This window comes from Stegostoma tigrinum, chromosome 30 (assembly GCF_030684315.1).
Source record: "Stegostoma tigrinum isolate sSteTig4 chromosome 30, sSteTig4.hap1, whole genome shotgun sequence".
In the NCBI taxonomy this organism is placed as follows: domain Eukaryota; kingdom Metazoa; phylum Chordata; class Chondrichthyes; order Orectolobiformes; family Stegostomatidae; genus Stegostoma; species Stegostoma tigrinum.
Genome location: NC_081383.1, coordinates 17,096,633 through 17,110,275, shown reverse-complemented (window position 1 = coordinate 17,110,275; position 13,643 = coordinate 17,096,633). Strand labels below are relative to the sequence as shown.

The 13,643-nt window shown below is 39.6% G+C and overlaps 1 protein-coding gene and 1 long non-coding RNA gene across 6 annotated transcripts in view; one reads left to right on the top strand and one right to left on the bottom strand.

Annotated features, from left to right (window-relative positions):
- Positions 1 to 7,832, bottom strand: part of LOC125466014 (uncharacterized) — a 39,555-nt gene extending 31,723 nt beyond the window's left edge. The window contains exons 1-2 of one of the 2 annotated variants that reach the window (XR_007250352.2): positions 7,588 to 7,832; positions 1,654 to 1,779 (exon numbers count right to left, since the gene is read on the bottom strand). This is a non-coding gene — a long non-coding RNA (uncharacterized LOC125466014). The remainder of the gene's footprint in view (positions 1 to 1,653; positions 1,780 to 7,587) is intronic. The other variant, XR_007250351.2, reaches the window with a different exon arrangement.
- Positions 7,833 to 8,155: 323 nt separating this feature from the next.
- The window catches only part of stk11 (serine/threonine kinase 11), a 120,532-nt gene continuing 115,044 nt past the window's right edge, over positions 8,156 to 13,643 (top strand). For 2 of the 4 annotated variants that reach the window (XM_048560047.2, XM_048560048.2), the window contains exon 1: positions 8,156 to 8,616. In XM_048560047.2, the coding sequence (XP_048416004.1) occupies positions 8,255 to 8,616 (362 nt within the window). In that variant the 5' untranslated portion in view covers positions 8,156 to 8,254. The remainder of the gene's footprint in view (positions 8,617 to 13,643) is intronic. The other 2 variants (XM_048560045.2, XM_048560046.2) reach the window with 1 other exon arrangement.

The window sequence follows — 13,643 nt, the reverse complement described above, 5'->3', positions numbered from 1 at the left end:
CTCACATTTCGCCGCATTGAATTTCAGCTGCCAGGTGTCTCCTCATTCCAATGTCCCTCTGAAGTTGCCCAGTATCATCATCATAATTCACAATTTTCCCTGGCTTGGTATCATCTACAAATGTAGTGAATTTGCCCTCAACATCCATTTCCAAAATGTTTATATAAATCAGAAAAGATATGAGTTCTTCCAACACTGACCCTGGGAACATGACTTTTAATTTGTCTCCAATCTCAGAAATGCCTATCTATATCTACCCTGTTTCCTGTCTTTTTGTCAACTTGTAATCAAAGTTGCTAAAGGACCTTCCAATTCCAAACATTTCTAATTTGCTAACCAACCAGCCATTTGGCAACATTTCAAATGCTTTCTGAAAGTCCAAATATACAAAATCCTCAGAACTACCATCATCCAATTACTGTGTCACCTCACCAAACAATGCGATCAAATTTGTCAGACGTGACCTACCCTTGATAAATCCATGTTGACTATATAATATTAACTTACTTTACTCAAAGTGTACATTTATCTAATATCATGGCCTTCATCAGTTTTTCCACAATTGACCTCTTCTATGTTATCCTCCAGAAGCTTAGTGTGACATTAGTCTGTGTGTGTTCTTGACTGGGTGTCCATGTGCATGGACTAGAATGCTGCAAGGGCCAAACCTTGTGAACAGCAATTTTAAACACTCTGGCACTGCAGGCAAAACAATTGGGAAAATTCTCTCTCACTTTAAATACCGGAATTCAATCACTGTCAAAGGGTATCAGAACAGGAGAATTTTCAACAACTTGCCAAATAGTCTCAAAATTAACTTGCTCAATTGTAAACATTAGTGCTAACGGTGTCATCCAATAATAGGTACAATACCTTATCTTTTTATTGGGGTCTAGGAGAAAGGTATCCAGAAGGAGCCCTTTTTATATTAAAGGTAAGAGCTCTTTATTATGTAGGGTTGGATTTTACTGTGAGACAGTTTCAAAATATTTAAATCATTTTAAATTAGCATGATGGTTCATGACTTGTTGTGAGGGATGGCTGAATAACCAATGAGAGGGAGATCAGCCTTCCTCTCCAGGGAGTTTAGCAATTCCAGGTATTCCATTCGGAACAAGAGCAAGAGAACCTCACCAGGGATCTGATAATAACATTTGCTATTTGCTCCAATGTTATCACTTCCACTTTGTAAATTACTGCCATATTTGTAGTAGTTCTCGGTATTTAACTATTTCTGGTTTGAATTTTAGTGGTTTATAATTGTTACAAGACATTTTGAAATATTGTGGTTGTTCTTAATCGAAGTGAGACAATTTAATACACAGTCTATGATGATATATAGAAAAGCCTTACATCAGATGCCATGATCAGCTCTTTACCACCATGGGTGTATAATTGCCCTTTTTCTCTGACGCTTTATTTCAGTTTCTTTACTTTTTTATCTTTTTTTCTATAATTTCTGCCTCGCTGTGTTTCCTCTGTTTTTTGTTCAACAAACAATCAATTTCCTTCCCTTCTCACTGCTTTTGCAAGAGGGGAGGATGTTCAGTAGAAATTAATTGGAGGTTTCCTTCCACATTTGAATGCTTAAGCATTTTATACTAATGTACTGATGTAGATAAAAATGCTTAAAATTACAGCATATAATCTTACCACGGTTATCTGCTGCAGTCATGAAATGGAGGTACATTTTCTGTCATATAGTGACAGAGGATTCTGACTGATGCATCCCTCTTCCCCATGATGTCAATGTGGTAATTAGTCTCCACACAAAGAGACCTGTGAAAGAACCAATACAAATATATTCCTAAATACATGGGCCAAAGCATCACAGTCTTTGATTTTGTACTACAAATGTGGCTGTATGGTCTGTACTTCAGCAAATAGATGCACATGATGTTGTTAAGTGTATCCTTTGTGGTTTGCAGAGGGACACCAAACAACTATGATCTCATGGCCATCTACACAAGTGTTTGAGGAACGTTAAATGCATGACAGCAGTTCAGTGGAGTGAGCCTGAACAAATTTGATTTACCTGACTGATCAAAGGCCAACACTAAAAGCCTGCATTATAGCACAAAACTGGATATTTTAAAATAAAGATTTTACTATTTTGACAATGGTATTGCCTGAATTGTGTTCTGATATAACACACAAAATTAGATCACAGACATTATTATCTGTTGAATAAAACAAAGAACTGCAGATAATGGAGATATGAAACAAACAAAAACAGAAACTGCTGGAGAAACTCAGCATGTGTGGCAGCATCTGTGAAGAAAAAACAGAGTTCATGCATCAAGTCCAGTGACCTTTCTTCAGAACTGATTAATATCTCTTGATTGTGCAGTGGTGTTGGCTTACTGAACACTGCAGCTCCATTTTTGATTAAATTAATACCAACGCATCCCAAAACAAATGTAATATCTGGCTGATAAGAGGACAATAATTTTAACTTTGCTTTGGGGTCATTGCTGTGGCACACAAGTTACACCTTCAGTCAAATTGTTCAATATCTTAAATCTGTTGAAATGCCATTTGAGAAATTTGCCTCTTAAGCTTTCATCACTGCGTACTTTCTCTAAAGTCAGTCAAGACACTTAAAGTGGAATTATCCAAGTTAGGTCACGGCATTGCACTCAAAGGCGCATCCACTAGAATTGATTTGAAAATGATTGAGCTTTGCTGTGTCTTAAGGTACCTTAGTAATGGATTAACTGTATTATTGTAGCTTGCTGCTTTATTGCAATATTACTGTACATCCTCATATCATAGAATACTTACAGAGTGGAAACAGGCCCTTCAGCCCAACAGGTCTACACTGATCCTTGGAGCAAGCCACCCAGACCCATCCCCATATAACCCACCTAATCTACACATCCCTGAACACTACAGGCAATTTAGCATGGCCAATCCACCTGGTCTGCACATCCTTGGACTGTGGGAGGAAACGCACACACACATGGGGAGAACGTTCAAACTCCACACAAACAGTTGCCCGAGGGTGGAATCAAACCTGGCACCGTGAGGCAGCAGTGCTAACCACTGAGCCACCACTTTGCTGAATAAGAGTAGCAAAAAACCAGAAGATGTTTCAGGAACAATGTAAATATCCTACAGTGAAGCAGGCAACATGCAAAGTAACACAAATCTGAGAGAAATTTGTCAGGGCTTCTTTTGTTCCTAGGTCTGAATGAAAGGCTGGAGATCCACCGTGTTTCATTTTCTATTGACCTTCAAATTCAACATGGGTAGAACGTAAATTACAAAGTGGTGAAAAGGCATCTACTGGGATGGAAAAATCAGACAAAGTGTAAAACACCCTGTATTGTTTCCCACTTGCTCAAGTCACACACATGCCCTGATTCTTTTATATTCCTTCATGGAGTTGAGAAACTTAAATATTCCTTAGTTTCTAGGAGTCTTGCCTGTATCAGAAACAGTAGCGCTCTTGAACAACGTGCTGATACAATTTCAAAGAAGCTTTTCTAAACTTGACTGAGTGGACAGTTTAATTAATATCACAGATGTTCACGGTGAACAGGGTTGGCCAAGTCAAATGGCACAGGATGGTTATTGTTCTCTGTATGAACTTGCTGTGTTGCAATAAGTATTGTGCTGAATGTTCACTTTGGGAGGGGAACAGGAGTTGACACAATTTGTTGATCTGCAACATAGCAGTCAACTAGCATGCAAGTTCTTACAAATAGTAATGTGATAATGACCATCTAATCTGTTTTGTGATGTTGACTGAGGAACTAACAGCAGACAGTGGGGACCTTCTGTGCTCACCTGAGAGAGAAAAGCAGTCTCAGTTTAACCTACCATCTGAAAGATTGTTCATCTGACAGTGCAGCATTCCCTCAGAACTGTTTTGCATTATCAGCCTAAATTTCTGTTCTCAGGAATGTGGCATGAACCTCCAACCTTCTAGGTCAGAGTTGACACTGCTACCAAATGAACTGAATCTGATCGAAAATAAATGTGAAATCTTACAGAGAATGACCACAATGTTGGATTGCTGATATTGTGAAATTGTGAAATTCTGTAATATAATGAAATTTTCAGTTCTGTGTCCTGCTTCTTTTACATTTTAGTTTTCAGAAACTTAATTTGCACTTGTTTTCCCCTGTCGTCCAGCAGGACTATGACAACTTCACCTTTTTTTTAGTCATGCAGTAGGATTTGAAATGGTTAGGTGCTTATTTTTTTTCTTACATTCAACCTCTATATAATGCTATCCCATTGCTGATGGGCCCTCAGTTTACAAATAGGTTGGCCCTGTAACAAAAGGAGCATTTTGATGTTATTTGATGACGTTTACAATGTAGCACATAAACTTTCACAATCCACAGTTAGATTGCCATGCTCTGAATTTATAGAGTTTACATCCTCCTTTAAGAGAAATATAGCCTGTTTTTATTGATATATTCATATTTTTGCTGAATGTGCATTGCATAGCTTTTAAACACAACATGTCCACCCTATTCCTACTCTCTGACAAAAGTTTTTTTTCTCTTTACACTCTGGTAAACAGGAACTACTTTTGCAAAAAGCCATGAGTTAGGTTGACAGTACTTCCAGGAAGGTTTAGAAATCTTATTTAATTTGTTCCGTATATATCAAACCTCTCTATTCATTCAAAACTTTCCACTGTTAATCATACTCTGCTCAAGGCTACAGATGAGCATGAATCCTTCTGTACTGGCCATCACTAACAGTGTGAGAAATAGTCGGCAACAGCAATTGTGCCTTCAATCTTCTAACCAGGAGGATATGCTTTGACCTTTGCTCAGCACCCCCAGCCAAAACTCAACCATCCTGAAAAAGGAATTAAAACCTGCATATCCTCCCATCATGTTTCTATGGCTCAATGCATTGAAGTTTGCTGCATAAAGCTTCATGCACTGCTGATTGCTGGTGGAACTGGTTTTCACTTTCAAGTTGATCTAACATCAATTTTCTGCACTTGAGTACTGAGTCAGTCAAGTATTTTCATTTAATACAGAACATGTGCATCACTGTGATGACATTGCATGTTGGTGTACTAATGTGGTATAGCACAGACTGATTGGATTGACTTTACTCTCATGATTCTCCACATAGCGTATTCATCTCTGCTGTGTTTTTACGGAAACTTCTCTACAAAGAGATTGTGAATCTGAAATTCAATTAACTACACCAGCTCAAAAAGTGGACTAAAATTAATTTGCTCCATCTTGCTCAAAGGCAGAGTAGAACATACTGAGGCATTAGTGTTGTGGTAATATCGGTGGGTTAGTAATCCAGAATCCCACGGAAATGTGGGTCAAATCTTACCATGGGAGATGCCATTTTCTCCAGATCATACTTGTTTATATCAATCCCCCATCACAAGGAGAGTTACACAAAATACAAGTGGGATTCTCCACTAATACTAGCTTCCCTCAATTGCAGGGTGTTATAGAATGCATTCGTGGTGCTTTGTAAACATCCTAACATCAACCTGTAGAATTCATCAAATGAAAATGCTTCCACTGCATATATATTCAAATTATATATGGCTATATGTGTGCTTCAGATACCCTGGAGCTACCAAGTTAGAGAAGTCTCAGCCTCCTGTTTACTTCCAAGGTCCTTGAATGGCAGTTGAGAAATAAGAATTAACTCCTCCAAGCATGACTGATAATACTTTTACAAAACCTTGACACTAACAGCGAAGATATGGCACTGTCTATGTTTTCACCAGGCCCTAGTGGAATAGATCATAGGCTTCTTAACAGGAGGTTGTGACGCCTGCACCTCTCCAGCAGAGCCTTGCAGTTTAACTCAAAGTGTGTGTTGCATTGTTGCAGCATGCTGTAACCTTCATAGCTGGAGCCAAAAAAGGATGGATGTCTGGGTGCAAATGAAACTGGGGATTGACACAAAGTCTCTAAGGATGAACAGGAGGATGAGGATATTACTGGCAAGAATATCTCACATGGGGCAACATAATTGTGTCTGGCAGTGACAAAGGCATTGCAGAAAGCATTTTCAAGGTGGAAATGCATATATACAAATGTGCAAGATAATTTACAGTGATGTGTCACTTGTTCTATCCATATGTCCTCAGTAAGAATAAGGTCCCTGCCCATCCCACTACTTCTATGTGCAGTTCTAACTCTGAACTGGGGTGGAAGGACCCTGTTCTGTCATTGGCCTGAAGTAACCTTGTAAGCTGCAACTCGTGGCTTAATGTCCCCAGAGGTGTTTTGCTTAGAGACCTAAGGCCTGTTGGTGGTGTGCTGTCCAGATGAGGTTTCACCCTCCACAGCTTGATTTCTGCAGTCTTTGGCTTCATAGGGGAGTTGGAGGAGCTGGGTGCCTCTTAAGTGTCCTGAGACAGAGCATATGGGCCCCTCTGTGTTGCTCCTTGCTGTTGGCACTTGCTGTCAGCATCCTGTCTGCCTGAGAGAAAGAGGCACCAGGGGAAGTGGAGATCTCTCATTTCCTTCTTGTGCTGCTTTGATGCTGAACATCACTCAAATGTCAAATTGGGTGTAAACATAATAAAGCTTTTAGTCAGTTTTATAGCAGCCTCCCTGCTATTGTGGCATCATCAGCTGGGCATGGTAGTCTGAAGTGATCTCCCAGCCTCATCATCCTCGAGGTGAAGCCCAGTGCGGTCTGGAACCAGGACAGGAAGCTCGGTGTCAGCGTGGTCTGTTGTTCGGAATTTTTGTTTTTGCAATGCTGGACATTTTACTTCTTCAAGATCTATCCATGAACTAGTAACTAAAGAAGCTGTATCCAGGTACCTTTGTATAAACTTTTCACAATACTCATTGAGTATATGTGATAATAAAGGTTAATTCTAATTTAAAATCTGGTGCCAAACACTAGCAGATCTGTAACATCACAATGAGTATTTTTTTAAGGGTTTACTTAATTTGTCACAGGTTGAATGGACTTTGTAAAAAAAATCCCTTCAAGAAATAAAAAGACATACTTATCAAAACAGTGAAAAAAATCTTCTTTAGGTCAACAAATTCTTGGGACATGATTTTCAGCACGTATATGCTTTTTCAGGAAAGCATGCAGCCCAAAATTTTACAAAAGTTGGCAACAATTTATTTCCAGTTAAAAGTGATTTGGTTAAGCTAAATTTCAGGGACATGAAATTGATGAAAATGGCACCAGCATAGTGAGTACCGTTCAGGCTGATTGGAGCCCATCTACTCCAGGCCAGAGGTGTCGTTTTCTCGACGTACTTTTCAGGTTTTCTCTTTCTGTTTGTCCTTTCTTCCTGAAGTGGTGTCAGTAAGGGCAGCATTTGCAGGGTCGGCGGAGGGGGACTCCTCCGGGTTTGGAATACCTTACAGAGACCTTGCAGAAGCCTTGAAGACCCCAACTTGAAAGGAACACGAACTCCCATTTTAGTAATTTCTTCTTATCCTTTGTAACTCAAAATAGCACTGGATTGTGGTGATAAATCCCTTTTCACTGTATCTTCACGGTATGCGACAACAAATCGTTCATTCATTCAAAACTTCAATTCTGATTAGAAAGCACTGGTTACTTTAAATCTAAATGTAGCCACGGTGCATAAAATTGACAAATCATTACCTTTTTTAAAACTTGTGAATTGAATTTAAAACTTTGCAACAGCAAAAATTTTGTCTCACCGTCCTGTTAAGTCACCAGAAATCCGAGGGCACTAAGTTCAAAGTCTGAGAGAATGTAGCATTTAAAAATAACCCTCACACACCTCTCTCTCTCTCTCTCATAGCTATATTAAACCCCTGGATTAGGACCAGATCATCAACACACTCCTTAACGCAGGAGACTGAAGTGGACGCGAGGTGAGCTGGTGACCATTAGAAGCTCGGAATTTTAGAACAGGGGCTAGTCTGATTTGCTGCTATACCGCTGATTGATACAGATATCAACCAATGAAACGCTGCGGTTTTTCCTAGCAACCAGCCAATAGAAGCTACGAGCGCTGAGTGTGAGGCGGGCCTTTGTCGCTGGTTGTGAGGTAACAGCGATAATTGACATGATGTCGGATCAATGGAAAAGAGGAACAGCGTTTGAAGGTGGGACCTGTTTTTGCGTCGCCTGGTAACGCAGCTAACAGACATGGAGGACTACCAATAGGAGGAGGGAATAGTGCCCAGCGGGCTTTGGGGGTGTGATGACGCACAACGGCAACTCCGGAGTTGTTCAGGGGCAGGTAAACAAAATGGCGGCTGCCTAACAACTGAACTCCTTGCAGGAGGAGGGAGGAGAGGCGATGCTGCATGGAGCGGAGCAACGACAACATCAGTCAGAGGAGCCCGAGGAATCCGAGTCGATCCTGGCGCCTTTCAGAGACTATGTCGAGATGGACGAGGTCATTGACTACATCAGTGACAACGACCTCATGGGAGTGGACACTTTCATCCACAGGATAGATTCCACTGACGTGATCTACCAGCCGAGGAAGAAACGGGCCAAAATCATCGGAAAGTACCTAATGGGCGACCTCCTGGGAGAGGGTTCCTACGGCAAAGTCAAGGAGATGCTGGACTCTGAGACACTGTGCAGGAGGGCCGTGAAAATCCTCAAGAAGAAAAAGCTGAGGAGAATCCCGAACGGGGAAGCGAATGTGAAAAAGTAAGTGGATGGAAGTAGAAATATTGCACACACGATCGAGGCTCATGAAGCGCCTGTAATGCTTACTGACAGTTCACACCGAATCCCTAAAAGTGGCAGTTGGACAGGCTCTACCCCATCCCCCTCAACTCCCCCATCGCCACTTTTCACTTTTGACAACCAAACCCGTCAGTCCATCGTCGCGATTCTTGCTCCCAAAGGGACAACGAGAGGTGAACTAGTAGCCTGTCTTACTGCAGCCAACCTGCATGTTGGTTTGAAATCTTTGGATTTCTGATGATCATATCTTTTTTCAATGTAACAAAGGCGGTACTTTCGTGCTCCGTCTCTTTGAATTAAGAAAAATGAAGTTCTGGTACCAGACTTGTCAAGTTGACATATTTTTGAAACGGGGAGGAGTAAATGTTATAGTGACATCGTATTCTTGAATCTCACAGCTATAGTAATATATTGAGCTTAACATTTTGAACCGACGACATTGGTACGAGACAGCTGTTTCCATTTAAACACCCAGTTTTAGTGATCTAGGTTGGAGAAAGAGGAAGTAAAACATTTGAACGATTACGATTGCCCGTTGATTTACCATATAGTTTGTCGTCATTGCGATTTTTGCGACATATAGCAATGAGCATTATGCAGAACAATGTTTAATTTTATTTTCAACCAAAAGATAAATTTAGCCAGTTGAATGTTGCAACCGCCTAGCTCCCATTTCTTTCTGTGGTTTAAAAACTCAACCACTGAACAGCAACTTACATTGTTTTAAGTATTGTATTTGACTTAACGATGATGTGAACTGCGTGTTTAGAAATGTGAAACAGGGAAACAGTTCTCATTGAAAATGACACCTCAATTAAAATTTAAACACAATTTAAATGCTTTCTATCACTGTTCTATTGATTTTATATTCTTCCTACTAAAATCTGAGCTTTTAATTTGCCAAACAAAAATATTGGGGACATTCCTTGGCTGAGTTCCCAATTTTGATTAATACTTATACTCTGGCTTCACTTGGGGCAAGATTTAGTTGGTTTTTAAAGGGTCATCGTGTGATTGTGAATTTGGGACTCTTCTCTTTCAGCGTTGGCACAGGGCTGTCTAGTCAGGTCGGTAAGGAAGTGAGTTCTTTTGGGTTCATGACATTGAAACTAAAGAGGAAAGCATTGATGACTTTTGGGGTTTGGGGAAAGGGATGTAATTTTGAGAGAGTTGATGATTGTGACGTAGCCGATATCTGTTCAGTAATCTTAGAAATCCTCTTCACCACTTTTACAAATATTAGATAAATCTCCATACATTTGCTTCAATTATTGAGTCAAAATATGTAAAAAAGAGCACTTGTACTGTTAATACAGTCAACTCTTAAATGAGAGTCCTGCTCATTTATTATTTGTGCCGTGCCTTCTTCCAAGATAGCTAGCATCTAACTTGCTTCAGCACAGCTAAACTCACTTAGATTCTTGCTAGTCTAAATATTCAACAATATTTGTTGATTCCTATAAAGAAATCTTACCCTGATGTACAGAGCTGAAAAAACAAGTGTAGGTTTTTCACTGAACAGTCAGTCAGCTTTTTGGATAACCTTTGTAATTTTTTTCTTACTTTATGTTGGTTCATGGTGTTTAAAAAGTTAATATTAGTGATTTTGTTCAAGTGAATTTGGACTATGAAAGGTCTAAAACATTTGATCCAAATCAAGTGTGGATAATGCATCCACCCATTGTTGGTTGCTGAAGGCTTCCTGGCATTACTACTCCAGTTCTGTTTTGACAGTGCCAATATTCCATCCTCTGTAAAATTAGCTCATTCAAATCTCTGCTGCTAACTTGCACAACCTTCCTTTCACCTATTAACCATCTGCTGATGTAGATTGGCTGTAGTCTCACTAACACCTTGAATTTAAAATTCTCATTTTTGTATTCAGATCGCTCAATGGCCTTGCTTCTCATGGTTGCAGTAACCTGTACTTTTGGAAATCTCTGCTCCTCAAATTCTGATCTTGCATGTATATCTTTGATTTATGTTGTCTCATCACTCGGTACCTTTGGCTCGCCTAAGCCCTGAGTCTTGGAATTGCCTTTTTCAACCTCACTATTTCTCTCTTTTCCTTTTTAAGTACTCCATAACACAATTTATTTGATCAAGTTTTGGCCATTTGTCATAGTTTTTTTTTCTATTTATGTACCTCAGCATCAAATGTTTTTGATAACACTGCTGTGATATACTTTGGAATGTTTTACTGTGTTGCAGGTGCAGAATAAGTGCAATTTGTTTTAAGGAATTAATAACACAGCAAAAAAATAGGAGCAGGAGTAGGCCATTCAGCCTTTGATCTGTTCTGCCAATCAGTAAGATTATGGCTGATCTGATTTAAGACTTAATTCTACTTTCTTGAATGCTGCTTGTAACCTTTGATTCCCTTGTTGGTCAAAATTCTGTCTACCTGAGCTTCATATATAGTCCATAGTCCAGCCTCCACTGCTGCCTGTGGAAAATTTCAAGGGCTGATGACCCTGAGAAAATACATTTCTTTTCATCTCGATCTTAAATGGGAGACTGCTTATTTTTAAAATGTGCACAGTATTTCTAAATTTCTGTATGAGGAGAAACATCCTCTCCACAACTACCCTATCAAACTCATTCAAACCTTGTATTTCAATGAGATCAACTTTCATTCTTCCAAACTCATGTGTATGGGCCCAACGCATTTAACCTTTTGTCAAAAGAGAATCCATTCTTTCCACATGTTTGTTTTGCATTCGCTCGCGCCCTGAATTTAATTTTTAACTACTTTTCAATGTTTCCCGTTAAAGTCCACAAAGCTTCTGAATCTTTTTCGTTAGTTGCTTTTCTACTGGATTTTAAAAAATCATTTATAAGCTTGTGGCAATATTATCTGTCCTTTAGCCTAAGGTATTGATATATATTTTATCCCTGAGGTATCAGTACTTACCCTCATGCCACTTCACTATCATCCCCAATACCATGAGCATCTTGTGTGGTAACTTTAATCTGGTACCCTTATCGAATGCTTTTAGCACATTCAAATACACTGCATCCATAGGTTCCTCTTTTTCTACCCTGCATTTTACAACTGTAAAGAATGGTGATAGGTTTATCAAATATGAATTCCCTTTCACAACTCTGTTGACTTTGCTTGCTAGGATTACAATTTCTTACATATCTTGCGTGTACCACTTTAGAATTGGATCCTAGCATTTCCTGAAATACAAAGATTAATTGGACTATAGTTTTTGCATTCTGTCTTCCTGCTTGAGTGCGTGTTGTATTTGCCGATCCTTAGTGTGCAGGAAGCTTTTCAGAATCTGGCAATTTTTGAAAGCTTACCACTAATGCATCTGCTTTCTCTGCATATCTTTACTTGAGATACAGTCATCAGATACTTGTTGAAGTTGTCAACCATTAGCGGAGGCCATGGCATTGAAGCACTCAGTGTGCCAATAAATATTTGAGAACAGGAGCCTAAGTAGGACTGGAACAGAAAACTGGAATGACTTAGGCCATTTGGCTATCTGTGGCTATTTATGAATGCATTCCTTTATGAAAAAAATTAATCAGCACCCAATTTGCTGATAAAGGCACTCCTTTTGCAGATTTACCAACTGCTGTCTGGAACAGTTAACTGTAAGCTGTTTATTGACATTAATTTTCCTGAGATTGCCATTATGTTATGATTGTAATTTATATGCTTATGATTATGTCAAACATATTAGTCGATGCATTTTACTGTGATACAGTCATAGAAACGCTACCTTTTGGAATCAAGCTCTGTGTTCCAGTGCCATTCTAGGACTAGTACGGAAGCAAAGTATTGTAGATCCTGGAAATTTGAAACAGTAACAGAAAAAGCTGAAGAAACACAGCAGATCTGGTAGCATCCGTGAAGACAGAAATAGAGTTAATATTTCAAAGGAAGAGCGGCATTGAACTCGACATGTTAATGCTGCTTCTCTCTTCACAGATGCTACCAGACCTGTTGAGTTTATCAAGTATTTTATGTTTTTGGTTCACCCTAGGACTTGATGACTATGGAAGAGATGCATCCAAATCTTTGCCAAACAAATTTAATATCATTCTGCAAGTTCTTCCATCAGCTCCAGATATAATACTGGGTTATCGTCCACTTTGAGTATCAAGTACTGTTAAAGTCAACATAGTACTTAAGCACATCCTGATTTGAGAGAAGGGAAACTAAACATACCTGAGATTAGGCATACGAGTTAAGAGAGATTAAGGTCAAAATATTTACGCTGGAAAAAGCCAATTCAGAGATAGTCATGGAGATTTTTGAGGAAACATATAGAAAGCCATGAATGTGACAGTTCAAATTTTCAAGTGTAAGGGACATGGAACAAAGCCAGTTGAATGGAGTCATGTTAGTGATTAGCTGTGATGTGAATGATGGAAAAGGATCTGGGACACATAGTCGAATGAATGCAAAGGTTTTGGTGGGGGAAAGTAAGCCCCTCCGACTCTATCACAGTGGCTGTCCTTCTCTGACGTCAGAATGTGCTTAAGTAAAATGTTGACCTTAATTGTACTTGATACTGAAAGTGGAGGCTGACCAAGTATTCTGTGTGGAGCTGTTGGAAGGATTTGCAGATTGGTATTGAACTTGACATTGCAGACTTACTCACCAAGCTGATGTGTTTGGTTGCAGGCTATTTGTCACCCTGCTCAGTAACATCATCAACTCACCTCCGGTGAAGCATTGGTGTTCCATCCTGCTTGTTATCTGTATGCCTTGGTTTGCTGGGGTGGTTGGCATTACTTCTGGTTCTGCTTTTCCGTGTTTGCTAATGGGGTTTCGGTTGGAATGCCAGACCTCCAGGAAGTCGCTGCTATGTCTCTGCTTGGCTTGTGCCATTATGGATGTGTTGTCCCAGTCGAATCCTTGATATTGAACTCGTTTGGTCAAGTTCTGGATGCATGATCATCAAGTCCTGGGGTGGACCAAAAACAGAAAATACTGGAAAAACTCAGGTCTGGCAGCATCTGTGGAGAGA